This window comes from Oncorhynchus clarkii, unplaced genomic scaffold (genome assembly GCF_045791955.1).
Source record: "Oncorhynchus clarkii lewisi isolate Uvic-CL-2024 unplaced genomic scaffold, UVic_Ocla_1.0 unplaced_contig_4357_pilon_pilon, whole genome shotgun sequence".
Classification (NCBI taxonomy): domain Eukaryota; kingdom Metazoa; phylum Chordata; class Actinopteri; order Salmoniformes; family Salmonidae; genus Oncorhynchus; species Oncorhynchus clarkii.
The window spans coordinates 1-26,219 of NW_027257924.1; the positions used below are offsets into that span (position 1 = coordinate 1).

Here is a 26,219-nt window from a genome sequence, read left to right on the forward strand (position 1 = left end):
ATATTACTAACTAAGGACTAGTTCACCAGGGGTATATTACTAACTAAGGACTAGTTCACCAGGGGTATATTACTAACTAAGGACTAGTTCACCAGGGGTATATTACTAACTAAGGACTAGTTCACCAGGGGTATATTACTAACTAAGGACTAGTTCACCAGGGGTATATTACTAACTAAGGACTAGTTCACCAGGGGTATAGTACTAACTAAGGACTAGTTCACCAGGGGTATATTACTAACTAAGGACTAAGGACTAGTTCACCAGGGGTATATTACTAACTAAGGACTAGTTCACCAGGGGTATATACTAACTAAGGACTAGTTCACCTAAGGACTAGTTCACCAGGGGTATATTACTAACTAAGGACTAGTTCACCAGGGGTATATTACTAACTAAGGACTAGTTCACCAGGGGTATAGTTTACTAAGGACTAGTTCACCAGGGGTATATTACTAACTAAGGACTAGTTCACCAGGGGTATATTACTAACTAAGGACTAGTTCACCAGGGGTATATTACTAACTAAGGACTAGTTCACCAGGGGTATATTACTAACTAAGGACTAGTTCACCAGGGGTATATTACTAACTAAGGACTAGTTCACCAGGGGTATATTACTAACTAAGGACTAGTTCACCAGGGGTATATTACTAACTAAGGACTAGTTCACCAGGGGTATATTACTAACTAAGGACTAGTTCACCAGGGGTATAGTACTAACTAAGGACTAGTTCACCAGGGGTATATTACTAACTAAGGACTAGTTCACCAGGGGCATATTACTAACTAAGGACTAGTTCACCAGGGGTATATTACTAACTAAAGACTAGTTCACCAGGGGTATATTACTAACTAAGGACTAGTTCACCAGGGGCATATTACTAACTAAGGACTAGTTCACCAGGGGTATATTACTAACTAAAGACTAGTTCACCAGGGGTATATTACTAACTAAGGACTAGTTCACCAGGGGCATATTACTAACTAAGGACTAGTTCACCAGGGGTATATTACTAACTAAGGACTAGTTCACCAGGGGTATATTACTAACTAAGGACTAGTTCACCAGGGGTATATTACTAACTAAGGACTAGTTCACCAGGGGTATATTACTAACTAAGGACTAGTTCACCAGGGGTATATTACTAACTAAGGACTAGTTCACCAGGGGTATAGTACTAACTAAGGACTAGTTCACCAGGGGTATATTACTAAGGACTAGTTCACCAGGGGTATATTACTAACTAAGGACTAGTTCACCAGGGGTATATTACTAACTAAGGACTAGTTCACCAGGGGTATATTACTAACTAAGGACTAGTTCACCAGGGGTATATTACTAACTAAGGACTAGTTCACCAGGGGTATATTACTAACTAAGGACTAGTTCACCAGGGGTATATTACTAACTAAGGACTAGTTCACCAGGGGTATATTACTAACTAAGGACTAGTTCACCAGGGGTATAGTACTAACTAAGGACTAGTTCACCAGGGGTATATTACTAAGGACTAGTTCACCAGGGGTCACCAGGGGTATATTACTAACTAAGGACTAGTTCACCAGGGGTATATTACTAACTAAGGACTAGTTCACCAGGGGTATAGTACTAACTAAGAGAGACTAAACGTAATTTATCATAATATAACTGAGAGACTGAACGTAATTTATAATAATATAACAGAGACTGAACGTAATTTATCATAATATAACTGAGAGACTGAACGTTATTTATCATAATATAACAGAGACTGAACGTAATTTAGCATAATATAACTGAGAGACTGAACGTTATTTATAATAATCGGTCACAAGTGTTTCTCTAAAAGCTGTCTGGGTTTAAATATCTTCTATTGTACAGAAAGCTGAATCAATTACTAGATTACTTCCTGTTACGTTCCCCAGCAAGAAAAACTCTAATTGTCGCTCAAACAGGGGAATTAACTAAATGTCACTGACAACCAAACCTAAACCGGTGGGGTTTTAGGAGGGGTTCTGAAAGACACTCATGGGGATGTCCACTGAAAGTTGACCCATTCTGTAAATGTGGCTCCATCCCTAACACTCACCGAGAGGCTGTGTAGGATGATGTGTTCTGGGGACGAGGGGGACGAGCTAGCCGTCAGTGTGACGGTGGGATTGCTGGAAAGGCTGAGCGGCAGGCTCTGATTGGCTGCTGTCTGAAGGAAGTATGTCCCTGGAGTCCCTGTAGGGTGCAGGTGGAAAGACTACACACACACACACACACAGTGATTGTTGTGATAGCATAGTGAGATTAAAAGAGGATTACATCAACATTGTGTCTACAAGGTAATATTATGGTCTAATCCAACTCACAGGTAGGATCTGTAAGGTCTGCAGAGCAGCAGTGTTGAGGGTGATGGTCTCTGTGTCACTGGCACCAGCACTGTCTGAGGCTGATAGAGACACCAGTCAGTACACACACACCCACACACCCACTCACACACACCAGCACTGTCTGAGGCTGATAGAGACACCAGTCACTACACACACACACACACTTACTTCCCCTCCCCTGTACTGACCCAGGTGTGTGATCTGCAGGGGGATCTGCAGTGCTGTGACGGGCCGGGGGGGGGAGCTACAGCACTCCTCCAATCGCGTGACTCGGATCTGCAGGGAAGGGCTACCTGGCCCAGTGCCCGCCCCTAACGGCACTTGAGTCTCCATCAACTCCTGAAGACCCTTCAGTAGCACTACACACAAGCACACAGTATTATCTGCAGTAGTAACACTATCACTAGTTTGTAAACATGCATGATTTAAACATGTTGCTGATACTGGATATGAGAGGTCAGGGGTGAGGAGAGGTAAGGGTCAGAGATGAGGTGAGGAGTGATGAGAGTTAAGGGTCAGAGAACAGGAGGGAGAAGTAAGAATCAGAGGTCAGGAGTGAGAGGTAGGGGTCAGGAGAGGGTCATATGAGTTGGTAGGGGTCAGGAGTGAGATCTAAGGGTCAGGGGTCAGGAGAGGTAAGGGTCAGAGGTGAGGAGAGGTAAGCGTCAGGGGTTAGAGGTGAGGAGAGGTAAGCGTCAGGGGTGAGGAGAGGTCGGGTCAGAGGTGAGGAGAGGTAAGGGTCAGAGGTGAGGAGAGGTAAGGGTCAGCTGTCAGAGGTGAGGAATGATGAGAGGTAAGGGTCAGGGGTCAAGAGGAGAGGTCAGAGTAAGGGGTTAGAAGTGAGGAGTGATGAGAGATAAGGGTCAGAGGTGAGGAAAGGTAAGGGTCGGGTCAGAGGTGAGAAAAGATGAGGTAAGGGTCAGAGGTGAGGCCCAGGGGTGTTACCGTGGAAGGGCAGTTCCTTGTGATTGGCTACTTGTCTCTTGATGCTCCACCACTTAGATCTGAGCCACTGAGGAGAGCGAACACTGCTCCACCCCCCCGCTAGCTCCTCCCACTTTAACTCATTCTCATCATCCACATCCAACTCCACTATCCTGCACACACACACACACACACACACGGAGAGAGAGTAAGCTAGAAGAAGTAGACACCAGATAAAGGTACTTTCATCAATAAAGCTGGTTTGAATTCTGCTTTCTAATAAATGTAATTACCCACCCAGAACCCCACCACCTAGACCCCCACCACCCAGAACCCCACCACCCAGATACCCACCACCCAGATACCCACCACCCAGATACCCAACCCCCACCACCCAAATACCAACCACCCAAATACCAACCACCCAGATACCAGACCCCCACCACCCAGACACCCAACCCCCACCACCCAGACCCCCACCACCCAGACCCCCACCACCCACCACCCAGACCCCCACCACCCAGACCACTACCTGTGTACTAAGCTGAGATCCTGGTCTTTGGTCCACTCCGTCCCTCCACTCTGTTTCCAGTTGAGGTAGTTGAGCCATTTAGAGCGACACTGTTTCTCCGACCGCGTTCCCACCAGATCAGCTACAGCCGCCCACGACACCCCGCCCGTCACCGCACGGCCCGGACACACACCCGCCAGGGCATAGACACTGTCCGATAGACGCCTCTCCTCCTCCTCACTCCACTTCCCTACACACACAGACAACTGTAAGTCCCGCTTCCTAAAGCATAAACCCTCCAGGATAAAGTATCTGACCTGCTTCCTAAAGCATAAATCCTCCAGGATAAAGTATCTGACCTGCTTCCTAAAGCATAAACCCTCCAGGATAAAGTATCTGACCTGCTTCCTAAAGCATAAACCCTCCAGGATAAAGTATCTGACCTGCTTCCTAAAGCATAAACCCTCCAGGATAAAGTGCCTCACCTGCTTCCTAAAGCATAAACCCTCCAGGATAAAGTATCTGACCTGCTTCCTAAAGCATAAACCCTCCAGGATAAAGTATTTGACCTGCTTCCTAAAGCATAAAGCCTCCATGATAAAGTATCTGACCTGCTTCCTAAAGCATAAACCCTCCAGGATAAAGTATCTGACCTGCTTCCTAAAGCATAAACCCTCCAGGATAAAGTATCTGACCTGCTTCCTAAAGCATAAACCCTCCAGGATAAAGTATCTGACCTGCTTCCTAAAGCATAAACCCTCCAGGATAAAGTATCTGACCTGCTTCCTAAAGCATAAACCCTCCAGGATAAAGTATCTGACCTGCTTCCTAAAGCATAAACCCTCCAGGATAAAGTATCTGACCTGTGTTGCAGGTGTCCTTCATTAGTCGGCAGCGGTCTTTAACAGACGAGGCGCTGCGGCCCAGAGCGGCTCCTATGGTGGCCCAGTCATTACCATGCTTCTGTCTCAGCCTAAACACATCACATCCTCAGACTGCAGCACATATGGACTGGAGACACATTTAGAGGAGGAAGTGATGTCATACTCACTCTTTCAGCTTGTTGATCTCCTCAGGAGAGTACCTTTACAACGACAACAGCAACAACAACAACATCAGCTCACACACACCAACCCACCAAAACTCTGTGTGTGTGGAGGGAGGGGTTGCTATGATGTGTGTGTGTGGAGGGAGGGGTTGCTATGATGTGTGTGTGTGGAGGGAGGGGTTGATATGATGTGTGTGTGTGGAGGGAGGGGTTGCTATGATGTGTGTGTGTGTGGAGGGAGGGGTTGCTATGATGTGTGTGTGTGTGGAGGGAGGGGTTGCTATGATGTGTGTGTGTGTGGAGGGATGGGTTGCTATGATGTGTGTGTGTGGAGGGAGGGGTTGCTATGATGTGTGTGTGTGTGTGGAGGGAGGGGTTGCTATGATGTGTGTGTGTGTGTGGAGGGAGGGGTTGCTATGATGTGTGTGTGTGTGTGGAGGGAGGGGTTGCTATGATGTGTGTGTGTGTGGTGTATGATGATGTGGGGGGCTATGATGATGTGTGGGGTGGGGCTATGATGATGTGTGGGGTGGTATGATGATGTGTGGGGTGGGGCTATGATGATGTGTGGGGTGGTATGATGATGTGTGGGGTGGGGCTATGATGATGTGTGGGGGGGTATGGTGATGCGGGGGGGAAATGATGATGTGTGGGGTGGTATGATGATGTGTGGGGTGGGGCTATGATGATGTGTGGGGGGGTATGGTGATGTGTAGGGGGGTATGATGATGTGTGGGGTGGGGCTATGATGATGTGTGGGGTGGGGCTATGATGATGTGTGGGGGGGTATGGTGATGTGTAGGGGGGTATGATGATGTGTGGGGTGGGGCTATGATGATGCGGGGGGGGGGGCTATGATGATGTGTGGGGTGGGGCTATGATGATGTGTGGGGTGGGGCTATGATGATGTGTGGGGGGGTATGATGATGTGTGGGGGGGCAATGATGATGTGTGGGGTGGGGCTATGATGATGTGTGGGGTGGTATGATGATGTGTGGGGTGGTATGATGATGTGGGGGGGCTATGATGATGCGGGGGGGGTAATGATGATGCGGGGGGGGCAATGATGATGCGGGAGGGGCTATGATGATGCGGGAGGGGCTATGATGATGCGGGAGGGGATATGATGATGCGGGAGGGGCGATGATGATGCGGGAGGGGCTATGATGATGCGGGGGGGTAGGATGATGCGGGGGGGTATGATGATGTGGGGGGGTATGATGATGTGGGGGTGCTATTATGATGTGTGTGTGTGTGGGCGGGGGGAGTACTGACTTGCCCACATGGTTGCGGTTATCGTACATGCGGAGGACTCGTCGGTAGACGGCGAACAGCGGTCGGTTCAGACCCCAGGCCACGCTGCGGTAGAAATCCTTACGCTCCTCCTTAGACATCTCAAAGATGATCTCAGCTGGGTCCTCCATTCCCCGACCCTGCACACACACAAAGTAGTACAGACTCCCTAACACAAGTCACCTGGTGGGAACTCTTACCGTGTGTGTGTGTGTGTGTGTGTGTGTGTGTGTGTGTGTGTGTGTGTGTGTGTGTGTGTGTGTGCGTGTGTACCTTCACATATTGTTGGATGTTGCTCATCAGGAGGTCGATCTCCTCTTTAGACCACATGCCTTGTTTCCACTTATGACCTGCAGACAAACAACCAATCACAGCCTCTGTTAGCCCACTGACCAATCACAGCCTGCGTAAACCCACAGATATATGTAGCAAGCTCCATGTGCATTGTATGTACACCTTTGTTAACCAGTGTGTCTTTATCCTCCTTGGTGGTGAACCAGGCCTGGCTGACAGGAGATATCTCTTCACTGTTCTGAGGATCCTCACTCTGCAAGATCTACACACACACAGTAAAGAAAAATTAAGAGGACGGGAGGGGAGAGGAGAGAGAATGAAAGGAGAGAGGAGAAGATGAGAGGAGAAGAGAAAGAGAGGAGAGAATGAAAGGAGAGAGGAGAAGATGAGAGGAGAAGAGAAAGAGAGGAGAGAGAATGAAAGGAGAGAGGAGAAGATGAGAGGAGAAGAGAAAGAGAGGAGAGAGAATGAAAGGAGAGAGGAGAAGATGAGAGGAGAAGAGAAAGAGAGGAGAGAGAATGAAAGGAGAGAGGAGAAGATGAGAGGAGACGAGAAAGAAAGGAGAGAGAATGAAAGGAGGAGAGGGAATGAGGAGGAGAGGAGAGAGAATGAGAAGAGGAGAGAGAATCAGAGGAGAAGAGAGGAAGAGGAGAGAATGAGAGAATGAGAGGAGAGAAAGAGGTCGTGGGAGGGGTTTGTCAGGTACCTGTATCTGGGCCACCCCCTCTTCCGTAATGTCACTGTCGTCGGTGGCGGTCATAGTCACCTCGAAGCTCTCGTCTCCCTCTGACACTGAAACAATGACTTATCAATGACCCAAGACCAGCTCAGTTCATCCCTACCATTATGACAATGAGTCATCCTAATGCTGCATCAAATGTACATGGTCCTAGGGGCATTGGCAGATACAATGTAAGTAACTTAAATTATGTCCCCTTAATTGCCCTGAATGCCTCAGGCTATCAGTCAACCCACCAGGGTAGTTACAAACAGCACAGGAATTAAATAATCAATATGTACTGATCATATCTTTACTAATGCTGCAGAAACTTGTTTTAAAGCAGTATCCAGATCCATAGGATGTAGTGATCACAATATAATAGCCATATCTAGGAAAACCAAAGTTCCAAAGGCTGGACCTAATATAGGGTTCAAAAGGTCATACAAGAAGTTTTGTAGTGATTCATATGTTGATAATGTAAAGATTATTTGCTGGTCTGTGGTGTGTAATGAGGAGCAACCAGACGCTGCTGGTCTGTGGTGTGTAATGAGGAGCAACCAGACGCTGCTGGTCTGTGGTGTGTAATGAGGAGCAACCAGACGCTGCTGGTCTGTGGTGTGTAATGAGGAGCAACCAGAAGCTGCTGGTCTGTGGTGTGTAATGAGGAGCAACCAGACGCTGCTGGTCTGTGGTGTGTAATGAGGAGAAACCAGACGCTGCTGGTCTGTGGTGTGTAATGAGGAGCAACCAGACGCTGCTGGTCTGTGGTGTGTAATGAGGAGCAACCAGACGCTGCTGGTCTGTGGTGTGTAATGAGGAGCAACCAGACGCTGCTGGTCTGTGGTGTGTAATGAGGAGCAACCAGACGCTGCACTTGACACATTTATGTAATTGCTTATTCTAGTTACTAATAAGCATGAACCCATTAAGAAAATTACTGTAAAAACTGTTAAATCCCTGCGGATTGATGAGGAATTTAAAAATTGTATGGTTGAGAGGGATGAGGCAAAAGGAATGACAAATAAGTCTGGCAGCCCAACTGATTGGCAAACGTACTGCAAATTAAGAAATCATGTGACTAAACTAAATAAAAATAAACTATACTATGAAACAAAAATGTATTTACATAAAGAATGATAGTAAAAAGCTTTGGAGCATCTTAAATTACATTTTGGGAACAAAAGCCAACTCGGCTCCATCATTCATTGAATCGGATGGCTCATTCATCACAAAGCCCACTGATATTGCCAACTACTTTAATGACTTTTTCATTGGCAAGATTAGCAAATTTAGGGATGACATGCCAGCAACAAACGCTGACACTACACATCCAGGTATATCGGACCAAATTATGAAAGACAAGAATTGTACTTTTGAATTCCGTTAAGTCAGTATGGAAGAAGACATTCAACAAGCACAGCACTTACACAAATGACTGATGATTGGCTGATAGAAATTGATGATAAAATGATTGTGGGGGCTGTCTTGTTAGACTTCAGTGCAGATTTGGACATGATTGATCATAGTCTGCTGCTGGAAAGACGTGTGTTATGGTTTTACACCCCCTGCTATAATGTGGATGAAGTTACCTGTCTAACAGAACAGAGGGTGTTCTAGAATGGAAGCCTCTCCAACATAATCCAGGTAACAGAACACAGAGGGTGTTCTAGAATGGAAGCCTCTCCAACATAATCCAGGTAGAATCAGGCATTCTTCAGGGCAGCTGTTTAGGACCCTTACTGTTTTCAATGTTTACTAACGACACGCCATTGACTTTGAGTAAAGCCAGTGTCTCTGTTTTCGGGTTGACTCAACACTATACATGTCAGCTACTACAGAGACTGAAATGACTGCAACACTCAACACTATACACGTCAGCTACTACAGTGACTGTAATGACTGCAACACTCAACACTATACACGTCAGCTACTACAGAGACTGTAATGACTGCAACACTCAACACTATACACGTCAGCTACTACAGAGACTGTAATGACTGCAACACTCAACACTATACACGTCAGCTACTACAGAGACTGAAATGACTGCAACACTCAACACTATACACGTCAGCTACTACAGAGACTGTAATGACTGCAACACTCAACACTATACACGTCAGCTACTACAGAGACTGTAATGACTGCAACACTCAACACTATACACGTCAGCTACTACAGAGACTGTAATGACTGCAACACTCAACACTATACACGTCAGCTACTACAGAGACTGTAATGACTGCAACACTCAACACTATACACGTCAGCTACTACAGAGACTGAAATGACTGCAACACTCAACACTATACACATCAGCTACTACAGTGACTGTAATGACTGCAACACTCAACACTATACACGTCAGCTACTACAGAGACTGAAATGACTGCAACACTCAACACTATACACGTCAGCTACTACAGAGACTGAAATGACTGCAACACTCAACACTATACACGTCAGCTACTACAGAGACTGTAATGACTGCAACACTCAACACTATACACGTCAGCTACTACAGAGACTGTAATGACTGCAACACTCAACACTATACACGTCAGCTACTACAGTGACTGTAATGACTGCAACACTCAACACTATACACGTCAGCTACTACAGAGACTGTAATGACTGCAACACTCAACACTATACACGTCAGCTACTACAGAGACTGAAATGACTGCAACACTCAACACTATACACATCAGCTACTACAGTGACTGTAATGACTGCAACACTCAACACTATACACGTCAGCTACTACAGAGACTGAAATGACTGCAACACTCAACACTATACACGTCAGCTACTACAGAGACTGAAATGACTGCAACACTCAACACTATACACTTTAGCTACTACAGTGACTGTAATGACTGCAACACTCAACACTATACACGTCAGCTACTACAGTGACTGAAATGACTGCAACACTCAACACTATACACTTTAGCTACTACAGTGACTGTAATGACTGCAACACTCAACACTATACACGTCAGCTACTACAGAGACTGAAATGACTGCAACACTCAACACTATACACGTCAGCTACTACAGAGACTGAAATGACTGCAACACTCAACACTATACACGTCAGCTACTACAGTGACTGTAATGACTGCAACACTCAACACTATACACGTCAGCTACTACAGAGACTGAAATGACTGCAACACTCAACACTATACACGTCAGCTACTACAGAGACTGTAATGACTGCAACACTCAACACTATACACGTCAGCTACTACAGTGACTGTAATGACTGCAACACTCAACACTATACACGTCAGCTACTACAGAGACTGAAATGACTGCAACACTCAACACTATACACGTCAGCTACTACAGTGACTGTAATGACTGCAACACTCAACACTATACACGTCAGCTACTACAGAGACTGTAATGACTGCAACACTCAACACTATACACGTCAGCTACTACAGTGACTGTAATGACTGCAACACTCAACACTATACACGTCAGCTACTACAGCGACTGAAATGACTGCAACACTCAACACTATACACGTCAGCTACTACAGTGACTGAAATGACTGCAACACTCAACACTATACACGTCAGCTACTACAGAGACTGTAATGACTGCAACACTCAACACTATACACGTCAGCTACTACAGAGACTGAAATGACTGCAACACTCAACACTATACATGTCAGCTACTACAGTGACTGTAATGACTGCAACACTCAACACTATACACGTCAGCTACTACAGAGACTGAAATGACTGCAACACTCAACACTATACACGTCAGCTACTACAGAGACTGTAATGACTGCAACACTCAACACTATACACGTCAGCTACTACAGTGACTGTAATGACTGCAACACTCAACACTATACACGTCAGCTACTACAGCGACTGAAATGACTGCAACACTCAACACTATACACGTCAGCTACTACAGAGACTGTAATGACTGCAACACTCAACACTATACACGTCAGCTACTACAGAGACTGAAATGACTGCAACACTCAACACTATACACGTCAGCTACTACAGCGACTGAAATGACTGCAACACTCAACAAAGAGCTGCAGTTAGTTTTAGAGTGGGTGGCAAGGAATAAGTTAGCCCTAAATATGTCTAAAACTAAAAGCACTGTATTTGGGACAAATCATTCACTAAACCCTCAACCTCAACTACATCTCATAATGAATAATGTGGAAATTGAGCAAGTTGAGGAGACTAAACTGCTTGGAGTAACCCTGGATTGTAAACTGTCATGGTCTAAACATATTGATACAACAGTTGCTAAGATGGGGAGAAGTCTGTCCATGATAAAGCACTGCTCTACTTTCTTAACAACACTATCAACAAGGCAGGTCCTACAGGCCCTAGTTTCTACCTTCTTAACAGCACTATCAACAAGGCAGGTCCTACAGGCCCTAGTTTCTACCTTCTTAACAGCACTATCAACAAGGCAGGTCCTACAGGCCCTAGTTTATACCTTCTTAACAGCACTATCAACAAGGCAGGTCCTACAGGCCCTAGTTTCTACCTTCTTAACAGCATTATCAACAAGGCAGGTCCTACAGGCCCTGGTTTTGTCGCACCTTGACTACTGTTCAGTTGTATGGTCAGGTGCCACAAAAAAGGACTTAGGAACATTGCAGTTGGCACAGAACACTTGCACTTGGATGTACACAGAGAGCTAATATTAATACATATGCATGTCAATCTCTCCTGGCTGAAAGTGGAGGAGAGATTCACTTCATCACTACTTGTTCGTGTAAGAGGTGTTGACAAGCTGAATGTACCAAGCTGTCTGTTTAAAATATTTGCACACAGCTTGGACACCCATGCAAACCCCACCAGTCATGCCACCAGAGCTCTCTTCACAGTCCCCAAGTCCAGAACAGACTATGGGAGGCGCACAGTACTACATAGAGTCATGACTACATGGAACTCTATTCCACAGTACCACATAGAGTCATGACTACATGGAACTCTATTCCACAGTACTGCATAGAGCCATGACTACATGATACTCTATTCCACAGTACTACATAGAGCCATGACTACATGGAACTATATTCCACAGTACTACATAGAGCCATGACTACATGATACTCTATTCCACAGTACTACATAGAGCCATGACTACATGGAACTCTATTCCACAGTACTACATAGAGCCATGACTACATGGAACTCTATTCCACAGTACTACATAGAGCCATGACTACATGGAACTCTATTCCACAGTACTACATAGAGCCATGACTACATGGAACTCTATTCCACATCAGGTAACTGATGCAGCAGGAGAATCAGATCTAAAAAGGGGACTGCGAAGAGACACAAACAAAATGTACAGACACATGCATATGTATACAATGTGATATTGTTGTATGATGGTTTTATACATGTTGTATTGTAGATATGTAGTGGTGTAATAATGTTATACTGTTTTATCTGTAATGGAAGTGCTTTAATATGTCTGGACCCCAGGAAGAGTAGCTGCTGCCTTGGCAGGAAGTAATGGGGATCCATAATAAACCCCAGGAAGAGTAGCTGCTGCCTTGGCAGGAAGTAATGGGGATCCATAATAAACCCAAGGAAGAGTAGCTGCTGCCTTGGCAGGAAGTAATGGGGATCCATAATAAACCCCAGGAAGAGTAGCTGCTGCCTTGGCAGGAAGTAATGGGGATCCATAATAAACCCCAGGAAGAGTAGCTGCTGCCTTGGCAGGAAGTAATGGGGAAATACAAATACACTGTAGGACATAAGTTAACCCACTGTTCCTAGACCAGTTAACCCCACTGTTCCTAGACCAGTTAACCCCACTGTTCCTAGACCAGTTAACCCACTGTTCCCAGACCAGTTAACCCACTGTTCCCAGACCAGTTAACCCACTGTTCCTAGACCAGTTAACCCACTGTTCCTAGACCAGTTAACCCACTGTTCCTAGACCAGTTAACCCACTGTTCCTAGACCAGTTAACCCACTGTTCCTAGACCAGTTAACCCACTGTTCCTAGACCAGTTAACCCACTGTTCCTAGACCAGTTAACCCACTGTTCCCAGACCAGTTAACCCACTGTTCCTAGACCAGTTAACCCACTGTTCCTAGACCAGTTAACCCACTGTTCCTAGACCAGTTAACCCACTGTTCCTAGACCAGTTAACCCACTGTTCCTAGACCAGTTAACCCACTGTTCCTAGACCAGTTAACCCACTGTTCCTAGACCAGTTAACCCACTGTTCCTAGACCAGTTAACCCACTGTTCCTAGACCAGTTAACCCACCGTTCCTAGACCAGTTAACCCACCGTTCCTAGACCAGTTAACCCACCGTTCCTAGACCAGTTAACCCACTGTTCCCAGACCAGTTAACCCACTGTTCCTAGACCAGTTAACCCACTGTTCCTAGACCAGTTAACCCACTGTTCCTAGACCAGTTAACCCACTGTTCCTAGACCAGTTAACCCACTGTTCCTAGACCAGTTAACCCACTGTTCCTAGACCAGTTAACCCACTGTTCCTAGACCAGTTAACCCACCGTTCCTAGACCAGTTAACCCACCGTTCCTAGACCAGTTAACCCACCGTTCCTAGACCAGTTAACCCACTGTTCCCAGACCAGTTAACCCACTGTTCCTAGACCAGTTAACCCACTGTTCCTAGACCAGTTAACCCACTGTTCCTAGACCAGTTAACCCACTGTTCCTAGGCCGTCATTGGAAATCAGAATGTGTTCTTAACCGACTTGTTAAATAAAGGTTACATTTAAAAAAAAAGTGATAAACACTGAGTATACAAAATATTATGAACACCTGCTCTTTCCATGACAGACTGACCAGGTGAATCCAGGTGAAAGCCTTATTGATGTCACTTGTTAAATCCACTTCAGAGTAGATGAGGGGGAGGAGACAGGTTGAAGAATGATATTTAAGCCTTGAGACAGTGATATGGGAATGTGTGCCATTCAGAGGGTGAATAGACAAGACAACATGTTGAAGTGTCTGAACGGGTTATGGTAGTAGGTGCCAGGAGCACCGGTTTGTGTCAAGAACTGCAACGTTGCTGGGGTTTTCACGCTCAACCGTTTCCTGTGTGTATCAAGAATAGTCCACCACCCAAAGGACGTCCAGCCAACTTTACACAACTGTGGGAAGCATTGGCGTGTCAACATGGGCCAGCATCCTTGTGGAACTATTGACACCTTGTGGAGTCCACGACCCAATGAATTAAGGCTGTTGTGAGGGCAAAAGGAAGGGGGGGGGGAGCAACTCCATATTAGGAAGGTGTTCCTAATGTTTGGTATACTCAGTGTAGTCGACCAGTCTGTCTATCCTGGCCTCTGTCCACCATTCGTAGTGACAATATAGTCTACCAGTCTGTTTACCCTGCCCTCTGTGGGACTCCACCAGCCCCATGATTACTGTATATATACCCAACATCAACGTATCTGTTAGTTGGGGGTCGGGGGGGGGGGGGGGGAACAACACCACCCCCATGATTACTGTATATATACCCAACAACAACGTATCTTTTAGTTGGGGGTCGGGGGGGGGGGGGGGGGGGGAACTACACCAGCCCCATGATTACTGTATATATACCCAACATCAACGTATCTGTTAGTTGGGGGTCGGGGGGGGGGGGGGGGGGGAACTACACCAGCCCCATGATTACTGTATATACACCCAACATCAACGTGTCTGTTAGTTGGGGGTCGGGGGGGGACTACACCAGCCCCATGATTACTGTATATATACCCAACATCAACGTGTCTGTTAGTTGGGGGTCGGGGGGGGGACTACACCAGCCCCATGATTACTGTATATATACCCAACATCAACGTGTCTGTTAGTTGGGGGTGGGGGTGGGACTACACCAGCCCCATGATTACTGTATATACACCCAACATCAACGTGTCTGTTAGTTGGGGGTCGGGGGGGGACTACACCAGCCCCATGATTACTGTATATATACCCAACATCAACGTGTCTGTTAGTTGGGGGTCGGGGGGGGACTACACCAGCCCCATGATTACTGTATATATACCCAACATCAACGTGTCTGTTAGTTGGGGGTCGGGGGGGGACTACACCAGCCCCATGATTACTGTATATACACCCAACATCAACGTGTCTGTTAGTTGGGGGTGGGGGGGTGGGGGGGGACTACACCAGCCCCATGATTACTGTATATATACCCAACATCAACGTGTCTGTTAGTTGGGGGTGGGGGGGGGGGGACTACACCAGCCCCATGTTTACTGTATATATGTGATAACCTTTAGATGCTTGCAATGCGCAGTGATGGAAAAGTACTGTGAAATGGAGATGTACTGCTTCAGTTCTCAGGCTGAGAGCTGCCTGCACCTGCTGATAGTCACCCAGCCTCAAGGCCGAGGTAGCAGAGAGAGAAACCACAGTCTGCACATGTTTTACTCATCTTAGATACTTTGTATCTAATCCAGTGCAACAATGTTAAGGTATGACTGACGGTAGGTTGTCCACACCAACTACTATAAGGAGCGTTGTCTCCTGTTTCGCCACACAGATCTTCACTATAGACTAATGAGGTATTCTGTATGTGAATCTCTGTCTGCAATTGCATTTTATTACTAAAGAGTTTTATACCAAGGTTCCTGTGTCATGAGCGCATTCAACATTGAAGTCGACTTTATAGGGGAGTCAAGACTGTCTGATCTACTAACCCCCCTGCATCATAACTAACCACCCTGCATCATAACTAACCACCCTGCATTATAAATGACCACCCTGCATTATAAATAACCACCCTGCATCATAACTAACCACCCTGCATCATAACTAACCACCCTGCATCATAACTAACCACCCTGCATCATAACTAACCACCCTGCATTATAACTAACCACCCTGCATTATAACTAACCACCCTGCATTATAAATTACTACCCTGCATTATAAATAACCACCCTGCATCATAACTAACCCCCCTGCATCATAACTAACCCCCCTGCATCATAACTAACCACCCTGCATCATAACTAAACACCCTGCATCATAACTAACCACCCTGCATCATAAATGACCACCCTGCAACATAACTAACCACCCTGCATCATAACTAACCACCCTGCATCATAACTAACCACCCTACATCATAACTAACCACCCTGCATCATAACTAACCACCCTGCATCATAACTAACCACCCTGCATCATAACTAACCACCCTGCATCATAAATAACCACCCTGCATTATAACTAACCACCCTGCATCATAACTGACCACCCTGCATTATAAATGACCACCCTGCATCATAACTAACCACCCTGCATCATAACTAACCACCCTGCATCATAACTAACACCCCTGCATCATAACTAACCACCCTGCATCATAACTAACCACCCTGCATCATAAATGACCACCCTGCAACATAACTAACCACCCTGCATCATAACTAACCACCCTGCATCATAACTAACCACCCTACATCATAACTAACCACCCTACATCATAACTAACCACCCTGCATCATAACTAACCACCCTGCATCATAACTAACCACCCTGCATCATAAATAACCACCCTGCATTATAACTAACCACCCTGCATCATAACTGACCACCCTGCATCATAACTGACCACCCTGCATTATAAATGACCACCCTGCATCATAACTAACCACCCTGCATCATAACTAACCACCCTGCATCATAACTAACACCCCTGCATCATAACTAACCACCCTGCATCATAACAAACACCCCTGCATTATAACTAACCACCCTGCATCATAACTAACCACCCTGCATCATAACTAAACACCCTGCATCATAACTAAACACCCTGCATTATAACTAAACACCCTGCATTATAAATGACCACCTTGCATCATAACTAACCACTCTGCATCATAATGTGCGTGTTACCGTGTGGAAGATAATGTGTGTGTTACCGTGTGGAAGATAATGTGTGTGTTACCGTGTGGAAGATAATGTGTGTGTTACCGTGTGGAAGATAATGTGTGTGTTACCGTGTGGAAGATAATGTGTGTGTTACCGTGTGGAAGATAATGTGTGTGTTCCCGTGTGGAAGATAATGTGTGTGTTACCGTGTGGAAGATAATGTGTGTGTTACCGTGTGGAAGATAATGTGTGTGTTACCGTGTGGAAGATAATGTGTGTGTTACCGTGTGGAGGACAGTGTAGTATGATGCTGCCGTCGCTGTCCTGGGTGAGAGTGACCGAGTTGACAGACTCCAGGGTCACCGAGTCCTCGTCTTCCCCCGTGCTCATACTGAAACACACACACACACACTTCAACTATACTGATAGCATGCGTGTCAAGAAAGATATGCCATTAATTTATAATAGTTGACCACATTTAGATGGGCAGTACAACAAGGAAATAGGACACAAGAAAATAGGACACAAGGAGGCCCCAGATCTGGATCAGTGAATCTCTCTCAACTGAGTCAAATATAACAAACTGTGTGCTTGAATTAGAGGTGAACTGATTAATCGGAATGGCCAATTAATTAGGGCATATTTGAAGTTTTCCTAACCATTTGGAAATCAATATTTTTGGGCGCCGATTTCCGATAATTATATATATATATATATAGATATATATATATATATATATATACACACACACATTTTATTTTTTTGTAGACATTTTATTTAACTAGGCAAGTCAGTTAAGAAGACATTCTTATTTTCAATGACGGCCTACTGTGGGTTAACTGCCTTGTTCAGGGGCAGAACGACAGATTTTCACCTTGTCAGCTCAGGGATCCAATCTTGCAACCGCAGTTAACTAGTCCAACGCTCTAACCATTGCACTCCACGAGTAGCCTGCCTGTTACGCGAATGTAGTAGAAGCCAAGGTAAATTGCTAGCTAGCATTAAACTTATCTTATAAAAAACAATCAATCATAATCACTAGTTATAACTACTGATCCAGTTTAGCAGGCAATATTAACCAGGTGAAATTGTGTCATTTCTCTTGCGTTCATTGCACGCAGAGTCAGGGTATATGCAACAGTTTGGGCTGCCTGGCTCATTGCGAACTAATTTGCCAGAATTTTACGTAATTATGACATAACATTGAAGGTTGTGCAATGTAACAAGAATATTTAGACTTAGGGATGCCACCCGTTAGATAAAATACCGAACGGTTCCGTATTTCACTGAAATAATAAACGTTTTGTTTTCAAAATGATAGTTTCCGGATTCGATCATATTAATGACCAAAGGCTCGTATTTCTGTGTGTTATTATGTTATAATTAAGTCTGATTGGATAGAGCAGTCTGACTGAGCAGCAGCAGGCCCGTAATCATTCATTCAAACAGCACTTTCGTGCGTTTTGCCAGCAGCTCTTTGCAAGCATAGCGCTGTTTATGATTTCAAGTAATGGCTAATGGCTGGTGTAACCAATGTGAAATGGCTAGCTAGTTAGCTGGGTGTGCGCTAATACTGTTTCAAACGTCACTCGCTTTTAGATTTGGAGTAGTTGTTCCCCTTGCGCTGCAAGGGCCGCGGCTTTTGTGGAGCGATGGGTAACAATGCTTCGAGTGTGGCTGTTGTCGATGTGTTGCTGGTTCGAGCCCAGGTAGGGGCGAGGAGGGGGACGGAAGCTATACTGTTACACTGGCAATACTAAAGTGCCTATAAGAACATCCAATAGTCAAAGGTATATGAAATACAAACGGTATAGAGAGAAATAGTCCTATAAATACTATATTAACTACAACCTAAAACCTCTTACCTTGGAATATTGAAGTCTCATGTTAAAAGGAACCACCAACTTTCATATGTTCTCATGTTCTGATCAAGGAACTGAAACATTAGCTTTTTTACATGGCACACATTTTTACATGGCACATATTCCTTTCTTCTCCAACACTTTGTTTTTGCATTATTTAAACCAAATTGAACATGTTTCATTATTTATTTGAGGCTAAATTGATTTTATTTATGTTTTATATTAAGTTAAAATAAGTGTTAATTCAGTATTGTTGTAATTGTCATTATTACAAATAAAAAATTAATCGGTATCGGCTTTTTTGGTCCTCCAATAATCGGTATCGGCGTTGAAACATAATCTGTCAACCTCTACTGTGAATACCATGTAGCTAGCTGAGCCTGTGAATACCGTGTAGCTAGCTGAGCCTGTGAATACCGTTTAGCTAGCTGAGCCTGTGAATACCGTGTAGCTAGCTGAGCCTGTGAATACCGTGTAGCTAGCTGAGCCTGAGAATATTGTGTAGCTAGCTGAGCCTGAGAATATCATGTAGCTAGCTGAGCCTATATATATATCATGTAGCTAGCTGAGCCTGTGCATACCATGTAGCTAGCTGAGCCTGTGCATATCATGTAGCTGAGCCTGTGCATATCATGTAGTTCGCTGAGCCTGTGCATATCATGTAGTTCGCTGAGCCTGTGCATATCATGTAGCTCGCTGAGCCTGTGCATATCATGTAGCTAGCTGAGCCTGTGCATATCATGTAGCTCGCTGAGCCTGTGAATACCGTGTAGCTAGCTGAGCCTGTGAATACCGTGTAGCTAGCAGAGCCTGGGAATATTGTGTAGCTAGCTGAGCCTGTGAATACCGTGTAGCTAGCTGAGCCTGTGAATACCGTGTAGCTAGCTGAGCTTGTGAATATCATGTAGCTAACTGAGCCTATATATATCATGTAGCTAGCTGAGCCTGAGAATATCATGTAGCTAGCTGAGCCTACGCATATCATGTAGCTAGCTGAGCCTGTGAATACCATGTAGCTAGCTGAGCCTGGGAATATCATGTAGCTAGCTGAGCCTATATATATCATGTAGCTAGCTGAGCCTGTGAATACCATGTAGCTAGCTGAGCCTACGCATATCATGTAGCTAGTTGAGCCTGTGAATACCATGTAGCTAGCTAGCTGAGCCTGTGAATACCATGTAGCTAGCAGAGCCTGAGAATATTGTGTAGCTAGCTGAGCCTGTGAATACCGTGTAGCTAGCTGAGCCTGTGAATACCGTGTAACTAGCTGAGCCTGAGAATATTGTGTAGCTAGCTGAGCCTGTGAATACCGTGTAGCTAGCTGAGCCTGTGAATACCGTGTAGCTAGCAGAGCCTGAGAATATTGTGTAGCTAGCTGAGCCTGTGAACACCGTGTAGCTAGCTGAGCCTGTGAATACCGTGTAGCTAGCAGAGCCTGAGAATATTGTGTAGCTAGCTGAGCCTGTGAATACCGTGTAGCTAGCTGAGCCTGTGAATACCGTGTAGCTAGCTGAGCCTACGCATATCATGTAGCTAGCTGAGCCTGTGAATACCATGTAGCTAGCTGAGCCTGGGAATATCATGTAGCTAGCTGAGCCTATATATATCATGTAGCTGGCTGAGCCTGTGAATATCATGTAGCTAGCTGAGCCTACGCATATCATGTAGCTAGCTGAGCCTGTGAATACCATGTAGCTAGCTAGCTGAGCCTGTGAATACCATGTAGCTAGCAGAGCCTGAGAATATTGTGTAGCTAGCTGAGCCTGTGAATACCGTGTAGCTAGCTGAGCCTGTGAATACCGTGTAGCTAGCTGAGCCTGAGAATATTGTGTAGCTAGCTGAGCCTGTGAATACCGTGTAGCTAGCTGAGCCTGTGAATACCGTGTAGCTAGCAGAGCCTGAGAATATTGTGTAGCTAGCTGAGCCTGTGAATACCGTGTAGCTAGCTGAGCCTGTGAATACCGTGTAGCTAGCTGAGCTTGTGAATATCATGTAGCTAGCTGAGCCTGTGAATACCATGTAGCTAGCTAGCTGAGCCTGTGAATACCATGTAGCTAGCTGAGCCTGTGAATACCATGTAGCTAGCTGAGCCTATATATATCATGTAGCTAGCTGAGCCTGTGAATACCATGTAGCTAGCTGAGCCTGTGAATACCATGTAGCTAGCTGAGCCTGTGCATACCATGTAGCTAGCTGAGCCTGTGCATATCATATAGCTCGCTGAGCCTGTGCATATCATATAGCTCGCTGAGCCTGTGGATACCATGTTGGGTAGCTTGTTTAGCCCCAGATCAGTGCATGATAGGAGAAGAGACGAGTGAAGGACACCAACTAACTAATAAGAATGAGATGCACCCAGTCGTTGTCGTGGTACCAGCTAGCTAATGCACTTTGGCTAAAACACGAATTATTTAGCTAGCCTCGTTCGTTCAGTAAGGCTTTTATAGTTACGGCTGTCTTAGTCAAAAACAGAGGCTTTACAATAACGGCTAAATCAAATAAAAATGTATTTGTCACATGCTTCGTAAACAACAGGTGTAGACTAACAGTGACAAAATAATGAGGAATAAATAGACAATGAGTAACGATAACTTGGCCATATTCACAGGGTACCGAGTCAATGAGCAGGGTTATTGAAGTAGATATGTACATACAGGTAGGGGTAACGTTACTAGGCAACAGGATAGATAAAACAGTAGCAGCAACGTATACATGATTACACAACCAGGCCCTGTGCTGGTCGTTAGCCATAGCACATCATGCTAACTAGCTAGCATGCCAGCTAAATGAAAGAAGGCGAAAAGTCTCCGACGCCATGTTAGATCAGAAATTGTAGCTTGTGGTGTCTACGCAGGGTCGACATTTCAGCGTTGTTATTGTGTTGTGTTTATGTTGCAGCCCGTTTCATCATTGGCTCTATCTTTTTTTACCACATCGAGCCCCAAGCACAATCTGAATTATACGTTTGATTTTGTTACTTACTTCCTGTTTTTGGTCCGGGCACTTCGGAGAGACCAGGATGGAGGCAAATGCCAGGATGGAGAACCACTCTGGTGGGGTTTCCGCTAGATAACACAGCCACAAAAGCGAAATCGTAAAAAATAGTGAAAAAAAAGGTCTTCATTTCATGTTAGGGCTAGGTATGAGGTTAGCAGTGTTAGTTTAAAAATCAGAGTTTAAGAAGATATTTTGTCGAAATAGGCGGGGGTTATGACTTTGTGGCTGTGTTAACTAGTGACTACCCTCTGGTAGAGAAGGCATGAGGGTTGCCAGATAAGGTCAGAAAAACAAAGTTTCTTCAGTTGCTTTGGTCAGAGAGGAAGAGGCAAAGTGAGACGTTTTACTTCGCCCGAAATCTGTCCACGATAAATAAGAATACGAATTGAGAAATGTTCATATAGAGGCCAATGAGTGTCAAATTTGGTCAACAAAAAAGGTAATTGCTAATTTGCTATGTGAGACTTATTTGATTCAATATACGTTTCGTAATGGTTGACCTAACGTGTTACGAATGCACTGATATAGGTGGAAGTGTCGCATTTCAGCAACTTTAAAAAATGACATTGCCATTGAGGGATTTTAAATTAGTCAACTGGGTGGGGATTTCTATTAGTTGAAGGCAATCAGCATATGGAGAATAAAATTGACTACTTTAAAATGGAGATGGCCTTAATGGCGATGCCCATGCTGTCACAGATGCTACAATGGCACAGATACAAAGATGAGTCCTCTATCTCTCTGTATGGCCTGTTGTTCACCGGTATTTTCCCTCTCATTGGCTATAATGGTCCTACTGATCTTTCCTCCTCCCATCTGCCTTCAATCTTTTAGGACATGTATTTCCATTGTAAGAGCAGTCAATCGACTATATTGTCAATATAAAAGACAATCTTTGCTTTGGTTCAAATCTAAAGGTGTCCAACAAACTAAAGGTCTCCAAACTGTTAACGGATATCAACAAAATAAAATGGAACATTTGTTTATGATTTTGTAGTGGGACAACCTATACACCTATACATTTGCAAAAAATGTACTTATCTGGCAACCCGGAGCATTCACATTGCTCTATTGTCAGTCATCTGACTATAATCATTTTCGCTATAAACGATTTTTGAAAGAGCTCCAACATGTAGGAGAGAAAGTATATAGAAATCACGTATTTGATCAATAATAAATATTGTATTATGGAGGATTCTGTGTTAAACATTGTATTATGGAGGATTCTGTGTTAACTCATTTGCAGCTGGCAATCAGCTCAGACACACACCTGATCCCATCAAATGCCAAGTGGAATAAGGCATTTGATTGTGATTTATTGGAAGGAAAGCTTGGAGAAAATACATCAAGGGACACAGTATTACAATTCAATAGATTTTATTTGTGTAAATATAATAAGGCTTTAACAGAGGATTTGAAAGGATAGATAAACTGAAATAACTGAAATATGAATATGATTTATTATATTTTCCATGTCTTGTTCTCTCGTGTGCATGTTATAATTAAGGATCCCATTTAGTTCCTGCCAAGGCATCAGCTACACTTCCTGAGGTTTATTATGGATCCTCATTAGTTCCTGCCAAGGCAGCAGCTACTCTTCCTGGGGTTTATTATGGATCCCCATTAGTTCCTGCCACGGCAGCAGCTACTCTTCCTGAGGTCCAGCAACATTAAGGCAGTTATACACTTTAAAGGCGGCCGAAGGAGGAATTGGCTTTGGGGGTGACCAGTGAAATATACCTGCTGGAGCACGTACTACGGGTGGGTGCTGCTATGGTGACCAGTGAGCTGAGATAAGGCAGGGATTTACCTAGCAAAGACTTATAGATGACCTGGAGCCAGTGGGTTTGGCGTCGAATATGAAGCGAGGGCCAACCAACGAGAGCATACAGGCCGCAGTAGTGGGTAGTATATGGGGCTTTGGTGACAAAATGGATGGCACTGTTATAGCAGATTGGATGCAGTCTGAGTAGAGTGTTGGAGGCTATTTTGTAAATGACATCGCCGAAGTCGAGGATCGGTAGAATAGTCAGTTTTACGAGACTATGTTTGGCAGCATGAGTGAAGGATGCTTTGTTGCGAAATAGGAAGCCAATTCTAGATTTAATTTTGGATTGGAGATGTTTGATGTGAGTCTGGAAGGAGAGTTTACAGTCTAACCAGACACCTAAGTTTTGTAGTTGTCCACATATTCTAAGTCAGAACCGTCCAGAGTAGTGATGCTGGACAGGCGGGCAGGTGTGGGCAGCGATCGGTTGAAGAGCATGCATTTAGTTTTACTTGCATTTAAGAGCCGTTGGTGGCCACGGAAGGAGAGTTGTCTGGCATTGAAGCTCGTCTGGAGGTTAGTTAACACAGTGTCCAAAGAAGAGCCATAAGTATACAAAATGGCGTCATCTGCGTAGAGGTGGATCAGAGAATCACCAGCAGCAAGAGCGACATCATTGATATATACAGAGAAAAGAGTCGCCCCGAGGATTGAACCCTGTGGCACCCCAATAGAGACTGCCAGAGATCCGGACAACAGGCCCTCCGATTTGACACACTGAACTCTGTCTGAGAAGTAGTTGGTGAACCAGGCGAGGCAGTCATTTGAGAAACCAAGGCTGTTGAGTCTGCCGATAAGAATGTGGTGATTGACAGAATCGAAAGCCTTGGCCAGGTCGATGAATACAGCTGCACAGTATTGTCTCTCATCGATGGCGGTTATGATATCATTTAGGACCTTGAGGGTGGCTGAGGTGCACCCATGACCAGCTCGGAAACCAGATTGCATAGCGGAGAAGGTACCTGTGGATACCATGTAGCTAGCTGAGCCTGTGAATACCATGTAGCTAGCTCAGCCTGTGAATACCATGTAGGGTAGCAGTGAATATCATGTAGGGTAGCTGTGAATACAATGTAGGGTAGCTGTGAATATCATGTAGCTTGTTGTGAATATCATGTAGGGTAGCTGTGAATACCATGTAGGGTAGCTGTGAATATCATGTAGGGTAGCTGTGAATACCATGTAGGGTAGCAGTGAATATCATGTAGCTTGTTGTGAATATCATGTAGGGTAGCTGTGAATATCATGTAGGGTAGCTGTGAATACCATGTAGGTAGCTGTGAATATCATGTAGGGTAGCTGTGAATATCATGTAGCTTGTTGTGAATATCATGTAGGGTAGCTGTGAATACCATGTAGGGTAGCAGTGAATATCATGTAGCTTGTTGTGAATATCATGTAGGGTAGCTGTGAATATCATGTAGGGTAGCTGTGAATACCATGTAGGTAGATGTGAATATCATGTAGGGTAGCTGTGAATACCATGTAGGTAATTGTGAATACCATGTAGGTTAGCAGTGAATATCATGTAGCTTGTTGTGAATACCATGTAGGGTAGCTGTGAATATCATGTAGGGTAGCTGTGAATACCATGTAGGTAGCTGTGAATATCATGTAGGGTAGCTGTAAATATCATGTAGGGTAGCTGTGAATACCATGTAGGGTAGCAGTGAATATCATGTAGCTTGTTGTGAATATCATGTTGGGTAGCTGTGAATACCATGTAGGGTAGCTGTAAATATCGTGTAGGGTAGCTGTGAATACCATGTAGCTTGTTGTGAATATCATGTAGCTTGTTGTGAATATCATGTGGGGTAGCTGTGAATATCATGTGGGGTATTCTGGGTTGGCGCCCCCCCTTGGGTTGTGCCGTGGCGGAGATCTTTGTGGGCTATACTCGGCCTTGTCTCAGGATGGTAAGTTGGTGGTTGAAGATATCCCTCTAGTGGTGTGGGGGCTGTGCTTTGGCAAAGTGGGTGGGGTTATATCCTTCCTGTTTTCCCTGTCCGGGGGTGTCCTCGGATGGGGCCACAGTGTCTCCTGACCCCTCCTGTCTCAGCCTCCAGTATTTATGCTGCAGTAGTTTATGTGTCGGGGGGCTAGGGTCAGTTTGTTATATCTGGAGTACTTCTCCTGTCCTATTCGGTGACCTGTGTGAATTTAAGTGTGCTCTCTCTAATTCTCTCTTTCTTTCTCTCTCTCGGAGGACCTGAGCCCTAGGACCATGCCCCAGGAATACCTGACATGATGACTCCTTGCTGTCCCCAGTCCACCTGGCCGTGCTGCTGCTCCAGTTTCAACTGTTCTGTCTTATTATTATTTGACCATGCTGGTCATTTCTGAACATTTGAACATCTTAGCCATGTTCTGTTATAATCTCTACCCGGCACAGCCAAAAGAGGACTGGCCACCCCACATAGCCTGGTTCCTCTCTAGGTTTCTTCCTAGGTTTTGGCCTTTCTAGGGAGTTTTTCCTGGCCACCGTGCTTCT

The 26,219-nt window shown here is 44.9% G+C and overlaps 1 protein-coding gene across 1 annotated transcript; it reads right to left on the reverse strand.

Annotated features, from left to right (window-relative positions):
* Positions 1–2,072: 2,072 nt before the first annotated feature.
* Positions 2,073–22,101, reverse strand: LOC139393658 (cyclin-D-binding Myb-like transcription factor 1; the record flags this gene model as incomplete). The annotated part of the gene is given in 13 exon segments (XM_071141999.1): positions 2,073–2,231; positions 2,341–2,420; positions 2,550–2,720; positions 3,307–3,458; positions 3,818–4,046; positions 4,660–4,769; positions 4,848–4,880; positions 6,120–6,277; positions 6,411–6,487; positions 6,594–6,693; positions 7,138–7,223; positions 17,326–17,432; positions 21,886–22,101. Coding segments are annotated over 12 exon segments (1,461 nt in total), but the record flags the coding sequence as incomplete, so codon positions are not given.
* Positions 22,102–26,219: the final 4,118 nt, after the last annotated feature.